This window comes from Misgurnus anguillicaudatus, chromosome 19, assembly GCF_027580225.2.
Source record: "Misgurnus anguillicaudatus chromosome 19, ASM2758022v2, whole genome shotgun sequence".
In the NCBI taxonomy this organism is placed as follows: Eukaryota; Metazoa; Chordata; class Actinopteri; order Cypriniformes; family Cobitidae; genus Misgurnus; species Misgurnus anguillicaudatus.
Genome location: NC_073355.2, coordinates 12,665,293 through 12,687,466, shown reverse-complemented (window position 1 = coordinate 12,687,466; position 22,174 = coordinate 12,665,293). Strand labels below are relative to the sequence as shown.

General features: G+C 37.5%; 1 protein-coding gene across 19 annotated transcripts in view; it reads right to left on the bottom strand.

Moving 5' to 3' along the window:
• The window catches only part of baiap2a (BAR/IMD domain containing adaptor protein 2a), a 124,540-nt gene that overhangs the window by 23,039 nt on the left and 79,327 nt on the right, over positions 1 to 22,174 (bottom strand). For all 19 annotated transcript variants that reach the window (XR_012359139.1, XR_012359140.1, XR_012359141.1 and 16 more), the window contains 4 exons: positions 20,860 to 20,921; positions 20,633 to 20,704; positions 15,114 to 15,251; positions 2,831 to 2,983 (listed from right to left, as the gene is read on the bottom strand). Coding sequence is in view for 9 of the 19 variants with exons in the window: in XM_073856931.1 (XP_073713032.1) it covers positions 2,831 to 2,983; positions 15,114 to 15,251; positions 20,633 to 20,704; positions 20,860 to 20,921 (425 nt within the window). In the remaining 10 variants the exon portion in view is untranslated. The remainder of the gene's footprint in view (positions 1 to 2,830; positions 2,984 to 15,113; positions 15,252 to 20,632; positions 20,705 to 20,859; positions 20,922 to 22,174) is intronic.

Genomic DNA, 22,174 nt, shown 5'->3' with positions numbered 1-22,174 from the left:
TTAAATGATACAATGTAGTGCTGTTGGTTGGTAGCTATATTTTTTAGGTTTGATTACACTGAATTTATGATCAAGTAACGCATTTTATAAAATCATAAAACTGTGGACCCCGGCCCCCCCAGTTTGGGAAACACTCATATAGCCTATGGGTTGTTATAATATGCCTAACTCCTGTATCTAGCTGCTAGGGTGCTCTGAGTGTTTTAGGCCATTGTCTATTGTGTGTCGTTCACACTTTTGTCTATTATGGCTTGGGTTTCTCCTTCAATTGTAAATGTAGTGTACATTTTCATAAGCCATCCCCATAGGAAAAACACATTTTCAACCCTCCATTATAATCCACAGATTGAAAGGGAAAACAAAGCATTACTGTAGGTTACTTCATTTTACCACATAGTAAATAACAAATAGAAAAAACAAAGGGGTTTTCAACCCCATATAGAGCTTATTTATCAATTAATGTCCAAGAGGCACCTGGGTGATTCTCACGAAACCATTGAAACACCACGGCACTAATGATTTTAGCTTTAAAATGTGTAATATAGTAACATTAAAAAGCATCAGAATTAACACAATACTGTGTTCTACCTTGCACAATGTGTGATTTCAACATAAGAATTTATAATTGTAAATTTTATCTCTTTTTCTGCTGAAATTCTCATTACCGCAATGTGTCCGGCTGTGTTTGAACATGCGTTATGTTGTAATTTAATCAAATTAACACAAAAATATTAGGACAAAAAAATAAATGGATGTTTTGCTAGACTACTTTAGATGACAGAAAAAATATTTACTAAATATTTATGTATAATAATAATGAAGAAAAATTAGGAAAATGATGTGTCCATGCCTGATGTTCTCATCCTCCGCAACACTTTTTGAGAACAGTTTAAGCACACATACAGAATTTTAATAAAGTTTGATTTTGAGTGACCAAGCACATGGACCAGTTTCTTCAAGATGGCTACCAGGTAAGATCATTTTTTTTACAGTTAATTTGAAATATTGTCTTGTCAGAATGCTTACACGACATTTTGATTATCATTACCGCAACAGATGCTTATTAAATGTTAATTTAATTAATAGAAGCATAATACTTTGATTTTAAATGCATGTGCAGAATATCCAAATTATGTTCTTTCAGGTTTTTCATGTCATTTTGAAAATATGTCAGTGTTGATGTTTTCTGACTGTTGCGGTAATGAGATTTTTTAGGACAATTTTTTAAAATTATGTTACAAAAAGTGTTAAATGATAAGTAAAAGTTTTTAAATTAATGTTCCCATTTAGTCCAGACTTTGATTTTTAATGTCTGGTGGGAAAAAAAGGAAATTTAAGCAATTTTTACATTTTCATGCTTGACATTTTTAAAACCAAGTTTTCGTGAGAATCACCCACCTACTGCTAAATAAAAGTAAACTAAAATAATAGTTTTGACTTTTAAAAATTAAGCTCAGGCATGCAGGTTTTTTTTAACAATATTTTAGCATTAGTAAATACTACTACTAATAAAAACAACAACAATAATGATAATACACGCCTTAATTAGCCCCCCAATCCCCCCAGAAATTTAATCATGGGCACATACCTAGAATGCCAATGAATAAAGTCTTGTGAAACTCGTTTTTTTAAATCTCTTAATTCTTCTGCTCAAGACTTTTAATGCAGCGCAGCTCTTTCAACAAATCATTTATCTTACATAATTTCCTTTTGTAAGTGATTGTTTGTGAGTAACTGCTAATGGGTCTCTCGCCCATTGGACAGCACACTAGAGTGTGGGTGAGGGGCATTCGTCTCCATCCTATCGCCCACTTCGGGTGACTCATGGCCAAAACGCACTCACGGCTCCTCGTTCAACCACACGCACCCTCGGCCTCTCTCTCTCTTCAGCGTGGCCTTTCTGAACTCTTCCCACGCACGCCTCCGTTGTGTTTAGCTACTGGACTGGGCGTTCTTAAAAACTGAGGGTTTCTCTCTCAACCCCTCCTTAACATTCCCAGCAGACAGAACCACACGTTTGATCTGGGGTTACAGTTTAATACGAGTGAATTATTTACAGACCACCAAATCTAAAACCCTTGAACAAACGTTTCCTGAACACGCACAACCGTACAAGTGTAAACGTATGCTTTTATGATCAAAATACCTTACCTGTATATCACATGAAATACTGTGCCTGTGTCTAGAGATGAAATAAGCCTGTTTTTGCATGAAAAGTGGCTTTGTTACTACGGATAATTGATACGTTTGAAAAACTTGAAATGCGACTGCAGACAATTGCAGGGGAGAATAAATCTCATCTCCTCTTTGCAATAAAGCCCGAACAAACTGAGCCCAATGGAGAATATTGAGAGGACTGATCTTTGGGGATTGCCATGGCAACTGCTGCGGTCCTCAGTTGTATTACAGGACAGATTGTGCAACTTCATAGGTAAAGATGCTTACTATCTTTAACAAAGTAGTTTCTGTAGTAGTTAACTGGTACAGTGCATGGTTTAAGCTGTGGAAAGGTCATGGGTTCGCCTCCCAGGGACAATGCATAAGTGACAGGAAGTACTAACATAGAAGTGCACCACAATTTTTATTTCTAATGTTTGTATATGGTGTTGTGTTCTCAATGAAAGCTTTCCTTAAATTATATCCTATTATATTACTTAATGAGGAAACATCCCAATCGCTAAACAATAAACCGAAAAACATGTATACCGTGAAATATACCGCTACCGTGAAATGAAATAACTCATTCCATGAAATGGATTTCTGGTAATACCACTCACCACTAATTTGGGATGAATCTAAAGTGACTTGATGTGAAATGTGTGGGTCTCACCTTGCCATGGTAGGCGCTGCTGTTTTTGGCCACAGCACACTGACGGTCCACCAGGAAACAGTATCTCCTGCGTTCTTCCGAGAGCGCCGTCTTGTAGCCCTCTGCGATGAAGGTTTCCAACTCGCTTTGTTTACAGCTAATGGTCTCAACATACTGAGAAAAAAAAACAAGAATATTGGAGCTTAGTTGGTCAGTATTTATGATGATGCAACTCAAAACAGCATGACTAAACACTTTAACTTAACAGTATCATATTTGATTGGAGAGCTACAGCAGAGCGCAAGACCTTAAAGGGATAGTTCACCCTAAAATTTAAATTGTGGCTAATTTACTAAGATACATGCAACACATGTAACCACCGGCTTACCCGATAACTTGCATTGTATGGATTACCAACACAAAAAAAGCTGGGTTATGTTTAACCCATAGATGGGTCAAGTGCAACTGTTGGGTTATAAATTAACCCATGCTTGGTTGTTTTGGCCCAAAATGTTGGGATGTTTCAACTTATGGTTAGGTCAATTATTGACTTTTGGGGGGTTAATTTAACTCTAAAACTATTGGATTTGAATTTTTAACTCATAATTGGGTCAAAAAAGTAACAATAGCCGAGTTAAATTTACACCCAAAAAGTATTTATTTATTTTTAGAGCGAATTAATTTTCAGCTAAAACATTGAAGAGAAATTAACAAAATTTCAATTGAGAGAATATTTATTTATTTATATATTTATTTTAGCAAATTTCTTTCCAGCTAAAACATTGAGGATAAATTACAAATTTTCAATTTTGAGAGAATATTTATTTATTTATTTATAAATTTATTTTAGCAAATTACTTTTCAGCTAAAACATTGAGGATAAATGACAAATTTTCAATTTTGAGAGAATATTTATTTATTTATTTTAGCGAATGACTTTTCAGCTAAAACATTGGGATAAATTAACAAAATTTCCATTGAGAAAATATTTATTTATTTATTTATTTTAGCAAATGACTTTTCAGCTAAAACATTGAAGAGAAATTAACAAAATTTCAATTGAGAGAATATTTATTTATTTATATATTTATTTTATCAAATTACTTTTCAGCTAAAACATTGAGGATAAATGACAAATTTTCAATTTTGAGAGAATATTTATTTATTTAATTTTTTAGCAAATGACTTTTCAGCTAAAACACTGGGGATAAATTACAAATTTCAATTTTGAGAGAATATTTATTTATTTATATTTTTTAGCGAATTACTTTTCAGCTAAAACATTGGAATAAATTAACAAAATTTCAATTGAGAGAATATTTATTTATTTTATTTTTTTGCGAATTACTTTTCAGCAAAAACATTGAGGTTAAATTACAAATTTTTAATTTTGAGAGAATATTTATTTATTTATTTTATTTTATTTTTTAGCTAATGACTTTTTAGCTAAAAGCTATAACACTGAGGATAAATTAACAAATGTTCAATTTTGAGAGAATATTTATTTATTTATTTATTTAGCGAATGACTTTTCAGCTAAAACACTGAGAATAAATTAACAAATGTTCAATTTTAAGAGAATTAACCCTTCAAATCAACAACAATTCACACTATATTGGATAATACTATTAAAAGGCTTAAAAAGTCCAGTATGGTGTTTTTTGGCATCTGAGGCTTGATAGCATCTGTTCCCATTCCCCTTCATTATATGAAATAAACAAGAACTCGTACAGCACCTAAAAATACACATTTCTGGAACAACACAAACCTTAGTAAATTCATTTTACAAAACGCCAAAACATTCACTACTGCATATAAAAGCTCAGTTTAGGTATCAGGCTGTAAAACCAACTTCAAGCTTATTCAAGAAAGCAAAACAGTAGTACAGTAACACACTTATTTGGAGCTTTTTGTCGTTTTGTTAGCGACTGTACTCGAAAAGAAAACACAGAAACACGAGTAGGAGGTCTACTCACATGTGAATGCATTTTAGACGATAGTTTTTCTTATGAATACTAAAAGGTTTTTTACCCACTCTCTGCTGATTGGCCATAATCATCTTGCTATCTCTCTCTCACATCCCAGTGGGAACTCTCAGCTCATGGAAATGTCAAAACCATTACAGAACTCATTATCTCAATACATCCAGGTGTTTTAGTGCCCTATTCCAATTTACCCATAACAGGACTAGGGGGACTACCCGTCGCCCGCTGGTATCATCATGCATTTCAGTACTATCGGCCTCGAAAGAGATGAGCGATGAGAAAGGGTTATAATGAGGAAAGCACTTCAGACGGCATCAAGTATCAATGATGGAAACTGCTTAAAAATGCTTAAACGCAGAAGAATGAGAGGGAGTCGGAAATGTAATGGAGCAGAAAATCTCCCACGGTCACGCGGCAAAAGCTCGGCTGCGTTCAGATGAACTCTGGGACGTAAAACTAATGGGTTGTAAAACCAGCAGGAGTGTTTCAGAAAGAGATTTGATGGGCTATACCATCTATCTTGAAAGCCAGAATGCTTTGAAAGAAAAGCTAGATTGGCTCAAACACAACCATCGTTCATGACTTTACATTAAATTCCTGTTTAAAGATGGCATGCTTAGGAGTGCCGAATGCATGCAGTTTGATGCTGTAACCACAGGTTGGCACTAGATGCTTTCACATTAGAAGATCAGAACAGGAAAATTCTAAATTATAATGATTATAACTTTCATTAACAATGATATTACAAAACAAACATAATTGTTGTGTAATGCTTAACAGAAAAAACTTTTTATTTAAAGAAAATCCTACATTTATGTATAAATCTGTGCATAAACCTCCAGCAATATCTTCAGGGACCTCTCTGCTGAAACTCTCATAAATGTATTATTCTGCTTTACAGGTCCTCTTTACATCCCCATAGACGGCATACAAACTGATCTCTGCTCAGTTCCACTGAATTAAAGATCAGATGAAAGACTTGCGTTCTTTCCAATCCCGAATAAAAATACAGACATAACTCCACAATGAGTCATAGAGCTGCATACTGCAGTGTGAACGACAGCGCAGGAGGTGAAATGAGGAAACATCAGAATGTGGAGAATGAACGCGTTTGACGAAGAGATGCGTTAGAGGTCATGACAGCAGACGAATGTGTGGACGGGCATGATGGAGCTGACAGGCGTCTTGATGAAGTGATGGATGGAGAAGGCAGGACCCTTCACATTACATATGAAAACTGTCACACCTGCTCAATCAGACCGTATAAAAAATGTTACCCGGGTCATGTGGCCTTAGCACATACGCTAATCTGAATGATATATTTAGTCACGTTTTTTGACAGAGACAGCGTTTTTTCTGTATACGGCACTTAAAGCAGCACTATGTAGTTTCCATGTAAAATTGACTTACAGCTCCCCCATGTGGTTGAAAAGCGCAACCGTGCCTGGTATCAGACACTCTTCTGCAGGCAGGGGGAGGGAAGAGGCTGTGTTTCCTACCCTCCACCGCCACTTTCAGAGTGTGCTTGTAGCAGCTAGGAGGCTGCTCAGGTTGCAGCAACAGTACAATTTGTCCAGTTAAAAGTTGTTCTATCACTGAAATAATTTTAGAGACATTATTTAAAGGTTAAAAAACTACATAGTGTTGCTTTAACTGATCCTACACCTTAGTCAACTTCAAATTCAAGGACCTTCCAGGTCCAATACCCTCAAATTCAAGGACTAAATGTGGGGACACATTTCAAGTGAGAACAAGGTTACATCCTGTTACCTTTAAAGATACATTGTTACAGTTCCCTTTCAAGGGAACTGGCGCTGCGTCACTGCGGTGAACCTATGTGGGGACGCCTCCAGGGGTAAGTGCCCAGTTACATACGTAACCCGAGACGTTTTCATGTGTCAAACACAACTATGCAAAAAAGCATTTTGGTATAAATCAACATTCGCATACAGAAGATATAAGCTTGGCATGTGTGCTAAAAGTCTAGAATTTTTATGATATTATCCTACACTACACAGGGAATAATATGGATTTTTTCCAGAAAATTTCTTGCATAAAATAGATTCAAGCACTTTCAATGACCTGTATCAATGCATGTATGTTTTCAAAAACTTAATTCAAGGCCTTGAATTATTTCCCCCATACTTTCAAGGAAGGACCCGTGGGAAGTACCCTATCTACTGTTGCAATGTTGCTGCAATGCAATGTTTGATTTTTATATAAAATAATTCATGACAGATGTTTCGGGAGTTTACTTCCCGATCACTACATAGGATTTTTTTCTTGAACTTAAACAGTAACAGGAAGTACTAACATAGAGGCAAATAATGTCTAAACACATTTATTTTGAGCGATAAAGTATCTCAATTTGCCATTAGTTGTCAAGTGTAGCAAAAAAGTTTCTTTTCAAACCCTGGCTGTGTGGTACATAGGAGGAGGAATCTCTATGTCTAAAGCAATACAAGCGCTCTGTAAAGTACAAAGCCATCTCCATCTTAAACGCTTCCCGCTGGGTCTCCCGCTGCGTCAGCTTGATGTAGCCGAGCCGCAGCTACTGTACACACATTTCTATGACATCAGCAGTCCTTCTTCCTGTAGGGGAGTGCTTTCAGAATAGCGTTAGCGGCACGCGGGTCTGCTAGCCTTCGCAAGTGTTCTTCTGTACTCTAATTGCTTTCCAGAAGTAGCCGTGAAGTCCACACCATTCATAGACATGACATGTCTGTTAATGTGCAAAATCACAGCTAGCGTGAATGTTGAATCTCTACTCTCGTGGTCTCGTATCCCCGCATCACTCTACTGAACTGAATAATTAGTTCATTAGCATCTTCAGAGGGACTTCAAACTAATTATTTATGCAGCAAGAGGAAAAAATACGGACGCAGGATGAAGATACGAGAACGGTGAGGCGACAGGCGAGAGTGAGAAAACTAATAAGGTATAAAAGAAACCTGCCTCATGATGAAATGCTATATATAAACACATTAACACCTTAAGCAATAAAACTGTCTTCAATTTACGGCTGTTAGTGGAGATTTTTCAAGCATTATTTTTTAAACTCATTTCCCGCCAGCTTTTTTAAAAAGTTGCCTGCCAGCATAATTTGTGAATTTTACAAAGTATCACAAAACGCCTTTCAGGAAAATGTTCTTCTATAAATATACAAACATACAAATATACAGCGGAAAAATTAAGTATTTGACACATCAGCATTTTTATCAGTAAGGTGATTTAGAAGTGGGCTATTGACCCAAAATTTCCACCAGATGTAGCCATCATACAAAGAATCAGATGAAAGACTCATACAAAGAAATCAGAACATTTAAGTATACAAGTTGAGTCATAATAAATAAATGAAACAACTTTGTGAACACTGACTATACAGGATACAACGCAATGTATTTGTATGTTAAATGTGTCTAGATTCTGTTTTATAGTGATTACTACATTTATTTAAGCCCACATCTTATTTTGTGTATGGGATGTATTTACTGTATGTATTTTAATAGCTACAAATTTTTGCTTCAATACTCTGTAATCTAAACAAAAGTGTGCTATCTCCACAAAAATAAAGAAGAGTTTATGCCTATACTGGGACAGGATAGTGGAGGGTTGACAAAAAATCATTAGGTGGAGATAGGGAAGCAGGATCGGCAAAAGACCTTTGGGACAAGAATCGAACCCGGGTCGCCATGAGTGCACTGGCATTATATGTCAGGGCACTAACCACGGGGCTATCGGTGCCAACCAGGGGATTTATTTAAGAATGTTGACTCATTTTGAACCTTGAAGTGCTTTCTGGTTACTATGAAAGTGAATGCTTGATGCTTTGGTCACCATCCACTCCCATAATAATCAGAAAACCCATAAAAACACTTTTAAAAAACATGTGTTTGGGTTCTGAAGAACAAAGACAGACATTGGAGGTTAAAATGACACGAAGGTATATGACAAAATGTTCATATTGGGGTGAACTATCCCTTTAAGACATTTCCTTCCTTTAAAAAAAGCTATAATACAAAATCAATATATCTTAGTTACGCATTAGTGTTTGTATAGCTCAACGCACACTGATAAACATACAGCTTTAAATAAATCATCTGCCAAATGTTGTAAGAAAAGCATTTTCCTGGAAAACAACGAAGATATTGCTTAATATTAAAAGATCGTCCATATTGTCCAAACCTCCACCACCCCCAGCGATATAGTAGCAGTAGGACTTACAGTAATCTTGCTTTGTGTGTGTGTGTGTGTGTGTGTATGTGTGCACACCCAGACTTTGCTTTATCGGCCCCTGGGGTTCTTAACTAAATCTAGTCTTTTCCTGCAAACACCCAAGGCCACATGAGTCTGAGGTAGAAAATGAGAGGAGATCTGGTACTCCTTTAACAGCAGCAGGTATTAAGCAATCAATCTTGAGGCTCGAAACCATACAACAACTCTCATAATACAGATTTCATCTAACACGTATCAAAATCACAGTTTGCTGCAGTTTTAACTGGATTAGCTCGGTTCGATATAGTCAAACAGCTTATCAGTTGAATTCTCCAGCAATCAAGTTGCATGGCAACCCTACAGTTAAAACTGAAGATATTTTGATAAATGCCTCTGTAATGAGGTCAGCGTGTGTTATTTCCGCCCACTACTATCACTAAACAAACCGAACACTCCCCCTGTTTGCTATTGGTCAGCTTAATGACTCCACAGTACAACATACAGCACTTCTAATACTTATTAAAAATAATAGTTATTCTTGCACTATGAATGCATTCAATTGTAAAACTTTTGTGTTGTATTATATTTCTGCTGGTGTTCTATAAACAGCTCTGGATCACACATAATAAAATCCTTAAAAGGATAGTTCACCCAAAAATGAAAATTTGTGTTATCACCCTCCCATCCCCATGTTATTGCAAACCTGCATGAATTTCTCTCTTTTTCTCTTGATGAACACAAAAAATATAATATTTGGATAAATAATGGTAAGCACATAGTAAGCTGATAGTAACCATTGACTTCCATAGTAGGAAAAACAAATGTGTACCACAACTGTGTGCTTACTTACGATCATTTATCAAAATATCTTCTTTTGTGTTCATCAAAATAAAAAGTTCATGCAGGTCTACCACAACACGAGGGTGAGCAAATGATAACAAAGCCCTCATTTTTTGGTGCACAATCCCTTTAAAAAGTAAAAGTTCACCCAAATATCTCATTCGTTCTTGTGCATCATGACGAAACACTCGTATAACAACTAGTCACAAGAAAGACACTCCATAACCAATAAGATTGTCATTATCAATGTGCAGCCATATTTGAACTTATCACATTGATTTCTATGTTGCCATGGTTACCCAACTTATCGTTTCCTTAACTCATTCTCCGCCAGCCTTTTTTTTTAAGTTGGCCGCCAGTATTTTTTGTGATTTTCACAAAAGTTTCACTAAAATGCCTTCCAGGAAAACTTTCTTCTAAAAATATATAAACATACTAATAAATCTAATGAAAGAACAGACCCTCTGCTTTTAAACAAACATTAAACAAACAAACAAACAAAACGTGTAAAACGTTTCAACTTATCTATAATTTTTTTTCTCTGCTTATAAACTCAACTTTAAAAATACACATTTTTAGCAAAAAGCTGAAATAATTGCATTTTTGTGGAGGAATTTTGTTAGAGATCAGATACAGAATGTTTATCAAAACATACACAGAGTTTAAAATTAGTAAATAACTTTTTGCTTCAGTTTTTTATTAATTGGGTAAGTGGGCCATCTAGTGGATAATTGCGGTATTACAGATTAACATAAAAATTCATCAGGAACACTTTTTTATGCAAATGTTTTCTCTTAATTGACGAGATAACTCGTCAATGCTGGGGAAAGAGTTAATAAGCTCCATGTCTTCAGAAGAAGACATCTATTAACCCACTGGAGTCATTTGGACAAGTTTAATGATAAATGTTTGTGCTTTTGAAGCTTCCCTAATAAGACCCCATCTAAAAAGATAACAATGATATAACAGAAGCCGACTCAGGGCTGGATCTGCACCAAAACGGCTGACTTCGGCGCGGATCTGATGCGGATATGGCTTGGAGTCGCCTGCTGCCTAGCACATCTGGGATGGTGCGAGTGCAAGTAAATTATGAGCATTTGCATATTTGGGTGAAGGGTTTTACCCTTGTGCCGTGTAATCACAAAACTCAATATGAGCCTCTGTGGTGAGTGAAGCAGGACCTAGCTTGATCTCGCTGTCTGTAGGGCATCTGGCATCAGACAGACACATTTATCAACCCCGGGCAGCACTGCATTTCATACCATCCAACAGCAGACATTCTGATAAATACCTGCTCATACATGCTCATGACCTCAGGGCCAATCATCACACACACACACACGAACCAAGGTTAATACTGTTAAAATATTTTGTTAGTCAAAAGTGAAAACAAAGTAAAACTGTACAGTACAGTACATCTACCTGAAATGGGAACGAAAACTTAATTTACTATGTTGGATGGCCTGCCAAGAGCTCATGAAACGCTAGACAAATGGTGTATACTGTCAAGTACCAAGAAAGCAGAGGCAGCAGTCATCCGACTGATTTTAAAAAACAACACAGCACACAAAACGGTTTCTTTCGCCTATAGATTGAAAACTAAATATTATGCAGAAGTAAACCCAATTAAATAATCATTAAAGTGAAACTGAAAACCAAAAAATTTAATCAATTTCTGAATGAAACTCCTACTCCTAATTAACTCGCAAGCCACACATGCCATTTTCCTCGTGTGGTATTTAGTTTCAATCGAAAATGTCACAATACGAAAGTAAAGTGGTTCATGGCTTCCTGTTCAGGGGGACTTTAAAGGTGCAGCGTGTAGATTTTAGCGGCATCTAAGATTGCAACCAGAAGCTCAGTCCACCGCTTACCCCTCACTTTCAAAACAGCTACGATAGCAGCCACAGGACAAACATGACGTCGTTTGAGGCCACATTTACACGAAAACAATCTGAAGAGAAAAGGCAAAAGTGCTGTTGCATTACCACTTTTTGTTCCGCGTTTATACAAGTGTTTTGGGGGGGGAATCTGCGTGCATATGGTGACGCCAAAGTGTGTGATATTCGATGTAGTATGCACTCCAGGCGGCTAGGTGGCAATGTGAAGCACTGACACACAACAACACCGAGTCCACGCGCCTGCGTACAACCTTCTTCCTTGTTCTCCCAAGTTCGTCCAATTGGCGCATCAACAATTTGATAGAGGTAATTAATGCACCTTCTCTGATCAGTAATACTAGCTGTGAATATTTCGTACAACTGCGGGAAAGACTCTTGTATATTTATCAGAGCTGCTATGGCAACTTCAAGGTCCGACGAATGGAAATAATCCGCCATTTTTGTTGTTATTTTCCTGAACTGGCGCATGCCTGTGACGTAAATGCGTACGCGACGAGTGCCACCGTGAGCAGACTTTTGCGTTTTTACCCTTGAGATGGGAATGCGACGGTAGAGCTTTTTTAAGATTTCCGCTCAAGAGGGTTGTTTTACTTTTTTGCGTTTTTAAGCCCCAAAAATACTGTCGCCATGTAAACGAAAGGCACATCCGATAAAATATTTTTACGTTTTCACGCTCGAGCATTCTCGTGTAAACAGGGCCTAAGACAACATAGTGACAAAACACACTGTGTAGCGCAGGGCTACCGTAGAAACATGCGAGCGCAAAATGGCAACTTCCATGTAAGGGGTCCCGCAGTGTATGTAGATAAAAACGTCTCATTCTAAGGTAATAAAACAATACAGTTCATTATGTGCGGCCTTTATACACCACGGATAATAGTTATGTATATTATATTGCATATTTTGTCAATAAAGCCTCCTATAATTTACACACTGCACCTTTGAATATTTACCTAATGCATATCATATTTTCCCTGAAACTGTTCCAGGCCAAAAACATTTAAAAGTCCAGCGTGTAGATTTTAGTGGCATTTAGTGACGAGTCTCTGAATTGCAACCAATGGCTCAGTCCACCGCTCACCCCCCCCTTCAAAACATATACGATAGCAGCCACAGGACAAACATGCCATCATCTGAGGCTACGTCTGCAGGAAAACGATCTGAAGAGAAAACGCATAAGTGGCGTTGCATTATCACTTTTTATTCCGCGTTTATACGAGCGTTTTGGGGGGGAAATCTGCGTTCATGTGGTGACGCAAAAGTGTGTGATATTCGATGTAGTCTGCACTCCAGGCGGCTAGGTGGCAATGTGAAGCACTGACACACAACACCACCAAGTCCACGTGCCTGCGTACAACCTTCTTCCTTGTTCTCCCAGGTCTCGTCCAAAGCCGTCTTGTCTCCGACGAATTGCCGCATCAACAATTTGATAGAGGTAATTAATGCACATTCTCTGATTAGTAATACTACCGGTGAATATTTCGTACAACAGCTTGAAAGACGTATGGAAATAATCCGTCATTTTTGTTGTTATTTTCCTGAACTGGCGCATGCCTGTGACGTAAACGCATACACGAAGAGTGCCACCGTGAGCAGACTTTTGCGTTTTTACCCTTTTAACGCGACGGTATAGCGTTTTTAGGATTTCCGCTCTGGATGGTGGTTTCACTTTTTTGCGTTTTAAGCACCAAAAACGACGTCGCCATGTAGACGAAAGGCACATCCGATAAAATATATTTACGTTTTCACCCTCGAGCGTTCTCATGTAAACAGGGCCTAAGACAACGTAGTGACAAAACACACTGTGTAGCGCAGTTTGTTCGTTTAGGGCTACCGTAGAAACATGCCAGCGCAAAATGGCAACTTCCATGTAAGGGGACCCGCGGTGTATGTAGATAAAAACGTCTCATTCTAAGGTAATAAAACAATACAGTTCATTATGTGCGGCCTTTATACACCACTAATATTATAGTTATGTATGTTATATTGCATATTTTTTCAATAGAGCCTCCTAAAATTTACACACTGCACCTTTAAATATTTACCTAATGCATATCATATTTTTCCTAAATTTGTTCAAGGCCAAAAACATTTAAAGGTCCAGCGTGTAGATTTTAGTGGCATTTAACGGGTCTCTGAATTGCAACCAATGGCTCAGTCGACCGCTCACCCCCCCCCCCCTTCAAAACAGCTACGATAGCAGCCACAGGACAAACATGTCTACACGTCTACACAAAAGCGATCTGAAGAGAAACGCAAAAGTGGCGTTGCATTATCACTTTTTATTCCGCGTTTATACGAGCGTTTTGGGGGGGAAATCTGCGTTCATGTGGTGACGCAAAAGTGTGTGATATTTGATGTAGTATGCACTCCAGGCGGCTAGGTGGCAATGTTAAGCACTGAAACTATTTTTTGCATTTTTAAGCCTCAAAAACGCAGATGCCATGTAAACGAAAGGCACATCCGATAAAATATTTTTAAGTTTTCACCCTCGAGCGTTCTCATGTAAACAGGGCCTAAGACAACATAGTGACAAAACACACTATGTAGCGCAGTTTGTCCGTTTAGGGCTACCGTAGAAACATGCCAGTTTCCATGTAAGGGGACCCGCAGTGTATGTAGATAAAAACCGCTCATTCTAAGATAATAAAAACAATACAGTTCATCATGTATGGCCTTCATACACCACTAATATTATAGTTATGTATATTATATTGCATATTTTTTGTCAATAAAGCCTCCTAAAATGTACACACTGCACCTTTAAATATTTAACTAATGCACATCATCTTTCCCCTAAAACAGTTCCAGGCCAAAAACATTTGGGGCTCGATTCTGAACCTGGCGAAACCTATCAGTGAGATCAGTGGTGCTATCATGGCTCTGTAATGGGGTCAGTTGAGTTGATCTTTCACACGCGCACACACACACACAGAGTCAGGCTTTGCTTATTGATCTGTGACAGGTCTCAGCTGCCCTGTTGTCATAGTGTAAGACACCTCACAGCAGGCCAGCATTCACACAACTCAATTAAGACTGCAGGTTGAGTCCTGGTCCATAAAGAGCTCGGAAAGCGAGCCTGTAAAACAGCCACAGCGTTTGCGTGCGCGTACCACATCCTCTCAGCTGCTATGCGGCAGAGCTGTTTGTATACACGCCTACGTCTTTCGCCTACCCATTGTGTTCCCGGTGTCACAAAAGGCTTGCAGTTAAAATCATCTCGGCATTAACATGATGTAGGTGGTCTCGCTGAACCCGAGCCTCTCCAACCACCTCCGTGCCTTTTCAAAGGCCTTCAGCGACACGCTAGATCTGTTCACACCCGCAGCCAGCAGAGGTGGCGGCAGCGGCGCGGGGGCTCACCTGCATCTCCTTCTCTCCGTACTTGGAGGGGTTTTTGCTGCCCTGGCTCTTCCTCCGCAATTTCTTCAGCTCGCCCTGGCATTTCTCCAGGCTCTCTCCTTTGCTTTTGTGCTCCATCTGGTACTTCTTAAGAGCCGCCTTTAGGAGAAAAACACAAGAACATTGTTGGTACGTGCAAAAACATGACTGTAGTCATTGCATTAAGGACAAGGCAGTAAGAAGTCATGAATTACGGGTTTCTACAAAACGTACGCAACTCCCAAACTGAATTACACAAAACTGTACTAAAATACTCCAAATACATACAAACTAGCTAGACCGTTTACAAAGCTTGGATTTGGTTTCACGACATTATGTACTATGTTTGTAAAACTAAGTGAAGGTCTCCACTCGTCTCCGCTCCCAACTGCACAACGTGGCTCACGGTCAAATTCGGGAGGCTGATATACTTGGCTGCGAACATTTCTAGATATATGGATCTTCTCACATCCTACACGAGGTATGTTGAGAGAATGATCTCTAGAATCCACGTCTATAAATAGTTTAGCAGCTCAGCCAGAGCTTTGCGCAGCAGGAATATGTCTACAAAGACGATGTTACATGCGAGTGATGGTTCAATTTCACCATCTTTGCAGAATCTGTTTTTCAAGATATGATTCTCTTTTCTCGCAACATGAAGGATGCACGATGCACAACAGGAATATGAATAAATAAAAACAATGATGTTTTAAATTATGTTACTCTTTTGTAATTCATAAAACCTGTGCATGCCACTTTAACCATTTAGGGTTGAGATTTCGCTGTTAGTGCACTACTGCAGTATGTTCCTCCATTAATACCCATTCAAAAGTGGCAGCAACATATGAGATCGACATTATAGTAAACGTTTTACTCTACGGTTCTTCTGGAGGTCCTTGACCGTGTAAAATAAGGCTTATTGGCTGTAAAGGTCTTCTTAATAGAGCTGCATGATATTGAAGAAAATGCGATAACTTGCTAAATAATACGATTGATGATGCAATGTGATAATGCTTTAAATTTCCTGCAGGGAAACGAAAACATGACACGCTCTGTCTCACCAGTCTGTCTGCCATCTGCACTGAATTAAAACTTTTTGTCTACACATAACTTTTTGAAGTATTTAAAAATAGTCAGTTATTGCAAAGATTGTCATGCATATTGCGATATGCACATTTGCCAAATTGTTTTGCATATATTTTTCAGCCCCACTTCTAAACATGAAGTATGCGCCCAGGTTGTGACTTCTGGGACTACACGTCAGCAAAGATACTTAATATTAACAAGATGCGTCACTTGTATTGATATGGATGGAGAGGTCAGAATGGTCGCTCTAGTCCCGCCTCCCAGTAAAAAGAGCCAATCGACAACCATTAAAGAATGGAAAACTCTTATAGAAACTTCACGTTATCACCAAATATGGCGGCACAGTGACGCAACTTCCATTGAGTTAAATGGGAATGTTAAAGGATAATTTATTACAGTATAAAGAGCTCTTTTTTGTGAACAGAAAAACCAAACTATTAACTTAAACGTCTCATAATGATCTCCAGAGTAAGTGTAGACTGAGGGGGAAATAAAGTTTTGGGTTTCTAAGGGGAACAACCGCAGAGCCAAATACAGCAAGCCTTTAATTTTATCTGAATACAATGTGATGACAAGCAACGCCCCATATCCCAGTCGCCCAAACCCCCTCTTTCCCAAATGAGCTGCTCCACACAGCTCCTCCTCAACCCACTCACAGTCTAAAGATATCTCTCTCGGCACTCTTCCACACATACTTTAATCCCTCACAGATTTTGTAGTTGTATTTTTTGAAACAGGAATGATGTGAAAACAGGGTGGTCGGCATATGAGACGGTGAGACCAAACTAACATCTAAAAGGTCTTGGAGAGAAGGTGTAGATTGATGCGGATGTTTTGTGAATATTTTGTTCCTGCAGCTTAACTACTATATTTTGCACGTACGTTTCCAGAAACATGCATTATATATTGACAGCACACTTTGTGGAATATTGCATCCCGCAATGCTTTTAACTCAGTGATTCCCAACCTGGGGTCCAGGGAGTGAGATCCGATATGCTTTGAACGCAAATAAAGATCCATAAAATGTTGCATTAATAATTTTATAAAAAATATTGTAAAAGTTGCTTACATTGTATGATTATAATGCCAAGATATGGTAGTTAAAATATTCGGTAACACTTTAGTATAGGGACCAATTCTCACTTTTAACTAGTGTCTTATTAGCTTTCATATTAGCTCTTTATTAGTGCTTATAAAGGACATATTAATGCCTTGTTCTGCATGACCATATTTTACATCCCTTAACCCAGTGCTTCTCAAATAGTGGGGCGGGACCCCCAGGGGGGGCTCGAAGCGACACCAGGGGGGGCGCGCGAGACCCCGGGGAAAATACTTTTTCAGGAAGTGATTTTTTTGCACCGTCACTTAAAGGGACACAAGGCAGCATTTTTATGTTAATAAATCATCTTCGTAAGTCGGTATATGGTTAAATGACTCATTACATGACAAATGAAGACTCTCTCGCCCGCCCCTACCGTCTGTAGGAAGAATACCCCACTTGCAAGTTCGCTGTATCCGACCCGGTGTCCTTCAGTCTCGTATAGTCTCAGATATAGAACGCATTTACTCCCAGACACTAGGGGGAGCTAATAGAGAAATAATACTCAGACTTGCCTTGTGTGCCTTTAAAGACATTACACCCCAAACACGCTGATAAGCCGCTTGCGTTTTTATTATTATTTATTGATTATATTTAATTTAATTTTTCAGTATTAAATGGTCAAAAAATATACTGTAAATAAGGATTGATTTTTTTATTTCAGGCAAATTGATGCATTTTAAGTCTTTTCTGTTACAGACTAAAAAACAATGTTAATAAAGTTATTCTTTGTTGTTAGTTGATTGATATTTCTTTTTTGTGTTTTCTTTAATGTTAATAAGGATATAATGTTTTGCAGATGTGTAATTTAATAGACAAATTATACTATTTACAGTCGCGGCGGAGAGTTGGGGGGGCGCGAAATGTTTACTTCTTCCTAGGGGGGGGCGTGACAGAAAATAATTGAGAAGCACTGCCTTAACCCAATCCAATACCTAAACCTAACGTCTACAACAACTACCTTATTAGCTATTAATTAGCAGTAAATTGGAAGTTTACTGAGCCAAAAGTCATAATTAATAATTAATAAGTGTTCCCCATACTAAAGTGTTACCCAAATTTAAAGAAAAATATGTATTTAAATGGGTGGGGCTTCGTGTATGTACGTGGGGGTGGAGGCAAGGAAAAAAAGTTGGGAACCACTGTCTTAACTGACCAAAATGTCTGTTTCTGTAACAAATGAACTGGACGTTACATCATTAACAATTTTAGGCCTCGATTGTAGCAGAAGTTATTGCATTTTAATAATTAGTTGGAAATTACAAATGTGCCCCGTGCTGGCAAATTGATTAAGAATTGGGCAGATTTTCAAAAATGAGTTATTTATTATATTATATTATTATATATTATATTATATTATATTATATTATATTATATTATATTATATTATACATTATATTATATTATATATTATATATTATATATTATATATTATATATTATATATTATATTATATTATATTTGTTGGAATCTGGAATCTGACAAAAAATGACAGAGCTACACCTTGAAGTTAATCAGCTAAATTTAATTTTGAGAAAAATGTTAAATATTTAAGACTCAAAATCAAAAAATCACTGCATACATACCTTAAAAATCACTGGTAAAATAAATAGATTTGTCACACACAGTCAAAAACCATACTAGAGGAAAAATATACATAAAACTTTTTTCTTTCTTTTATTGTCTGATTGACATTGGCTATGTTTACATGCACAAAATTGTATCAATCTGACTGAATTTAATACGATTGAAGGTTACGACAATACAGTTTACATGCACCCTGAACATGTTTGTTTACATGTACATTCTACTGTATATCAGGGTTTCCACACCTTAGTTAACTTCAAATTCAAGGATCTTTCAAGAACTTTCCAGGTCCAATTGTGTTACCTTTAAAGATACATTGTTACAGTTCCCTTTCGAGGGAACTTGCGCTGCGTCACTGCGATGACACTTTGGGGACGCCTCCAGGGGTAAGTGCGTCTGAATGTGTATATCAAATTTAACCAATTGTGAGGCTTAATGATAAAAACAGGGTGATGCGGGAGCCAGGAAATATATCGCCATCTAAATTTTTGCCAAAAATGGCGTTACAGGGACGCAGGAAGTATGGCAAGGGAGACGCAGCGTCTCGTTCCCTTCTCAGGGAACAACATTTACATACGTAACCCGAGACGTTTTCATGTGTCAAACACAACTTTGCAAAAAAGCATTTTGGTATGAATTAACATTCGCATACAGAAGATATAAGCATTAAAAGCAAACATTTTTGCACATGTGCTTAAAAAGTCTAGAATTTTTATGATATTATCCTACACTACACAGAGAATAATATGGATTTATTCCAGAAAACTTCATAAAATAGATTCAAGCACTTTCAATGACCTGTATCTATGTACGTATATTTTCAAAAACTTCCCAGGGCCTTGAATTTTTTCCCCCAGATTCTTTAAGGACCCGTGAGAACCCTGCTATATAATCCAAACCAAACGTCTGCACAAGCGCACAGCCAGGGATGCCAGCTTCGTGTATCAAAACCATCCCAATGGACATTCAAAACTAGCCCAAATTACTCTTCAAAGTCCCAATACCAATAACTAATGAATAAAATCCATTTATCTTGAACCCGCAGGAAAAAAACAACCTGTGGAGACAGTTTAAACAGTAGCCCAAATCTGAACTTAAAAAAGCAGAGCAGCATCTCTCGCCGAGTTCACGCTTTATCTCTGGATTAAAATCAAAGCTGAGTTGAAGAAAGTTGTTCTTAAGAAGTTTTTAGATGTAGGCAATGAAAACACTTTACTCTAAGCTGAAGTGTTAAGTATTTATACGGTTTTTAATACTACATATACATTTCTTGTATTTTCTGGATGTATTCTAATAAAGAGAATGAGAAATAATTATATATGATCACTATAACATTGCAAAAACAACAAATGTAATGGTAACATGGTGGCCTAAGACTTTTGCACAGTACTGTATTTTTCTGAAAACCTCGAAATTTACACTTTCTTTCGCCTTTAGCTCATAATTACACCGAGTGCATTCCGACTCATTTTGCCAGCATAAGTCACAAATAAAGAATTTAAGTATAGGAATGTGCAGTAAATGTAAACAGGCTTAATTAAAATGACATAATAGCAGTAGCTACGGTATTTACTGTATGCTGGTGGCAAAATATGTAGCAAGCATTACACTAATATTCCCATTCAAACATATTCAGTGTTTAGAAATTTGCCTTCTTTATAGTGATTTTCAAGCGCATGTTGTCGGTCTGCAAGGTTATCTGACGTTAGATGTGCAGGTGTGAACTTACAGTCAGGTATCTGGCGTCCAGATCCACCTTCTTCTCCAGCTCTGACAGCAACTCATTGTGAAAGCATTTCAGCTGCAAAAGATTCAGAAAGTTTAAAAGCAATTAAAAAACTGCAATGCACCAAATGCACAGATTTATATCCATTGCCTGGGGCTTAAAATAAAGCTAGGGTTTTGTGGACAACAAAACTAAAATGGTTAAATGGACTATAGGCGAAGAGTACACACCATTTCCTCTAACTGCACTTGAATTTGCCGGTGGACCTCTGCCATCTGGAAAAGCACGTCGCCTGAAGAGACAAGAGACAGACATCAGTCCATGACAGGGCAACAGGATATGAGCTCATTATCATGTGTTCAAAGTGAGAACGGATGCTGGGTGGTTACAAAGACAGATTCTGGGGCAGGGAGACAGCATGAAAAGTAAGGAAAGCAGGAAGAAAAGCAGAAGGAAAGAAAGGAAGGAAGGAAGGAAGGAAGGAAGGAAGAGAGGTGAAATAGAAAGTACAGTATCAGCGTGCGTTGCAACCATGCCATAACACTAGACACAAACCACAGAAGACGAACAAACAGAGAGACGATGGCACAGTCAAAGACATTAAACACAGACATAAGATGAAAGAAAAAACTAATTCAGATGAAAAAAACTTGTTTTTAATAGATGAAGGATAAAAAGCAGCTTTAATCAGTTCATGGAGATTTGTTTTTAGCTGAGCATTAAGCTAGTCAGGCTGGTCCTGTTTTATGGTTTTAGATGGGTGACCGTCCAGTCAACCACCAAACTAGCTAGAGACCAGCTTAAAACCAGCTAAAATAATTTTCTTCAGCAGTTTGAAAATGCGTTTCACTAGCCAAGTGCATTAACCAATCAAAAAAAAAAAACTTAGAATTACACAAATATCATATATAAGAGCAATAAGAGAGGCTATGCATTACAAATATTTTACCACAGACACAATGCAAAGCAGAGTCAATCTAACACACAACCTAAAGTGGCTTACTGCTTTTATAACATGGCGGCAACAGCAATATAATAAAATATAACTATTTTTAAAAAGTAATCGTATTTAAAATCAACTCTTAAAAATAAAGGTGTTTTACAATGCCACAGAACAGTGCTTGCCTTGTTCCTCAAGTACCCCCTTCCCAGAATGTTTTCGATGTCTTCTTATTTAAAACATGTGATTTAACTCATCAGCTTGTTAGGGAGGCCCTGAAAAGCCATACATCATTAATTTTAACATCTATTTCAGTTTGAAACCCCCCCAAAATTGAGAAACATCTATTTTTGTTCGGCAGAGACCTTCTCAAAAATGCATTTGGGAATCGCCCACTCAATTTGAGCCAATCAGACAAAAAGGTGAAAAACACTCATTTCAGTTTAAAAACACCCCAAAATTGGGAAACGCCTCTTTTTGTTCTGCAGAGACTCCGGTCTCGAGTTAAATTCTATTAATAGCCTCAATTTTATTAATTATTTATTACATCTTTTTATATAAGCTTGGCTTTTATGCATGTTAACATTTTAAAACAAAGATAACAT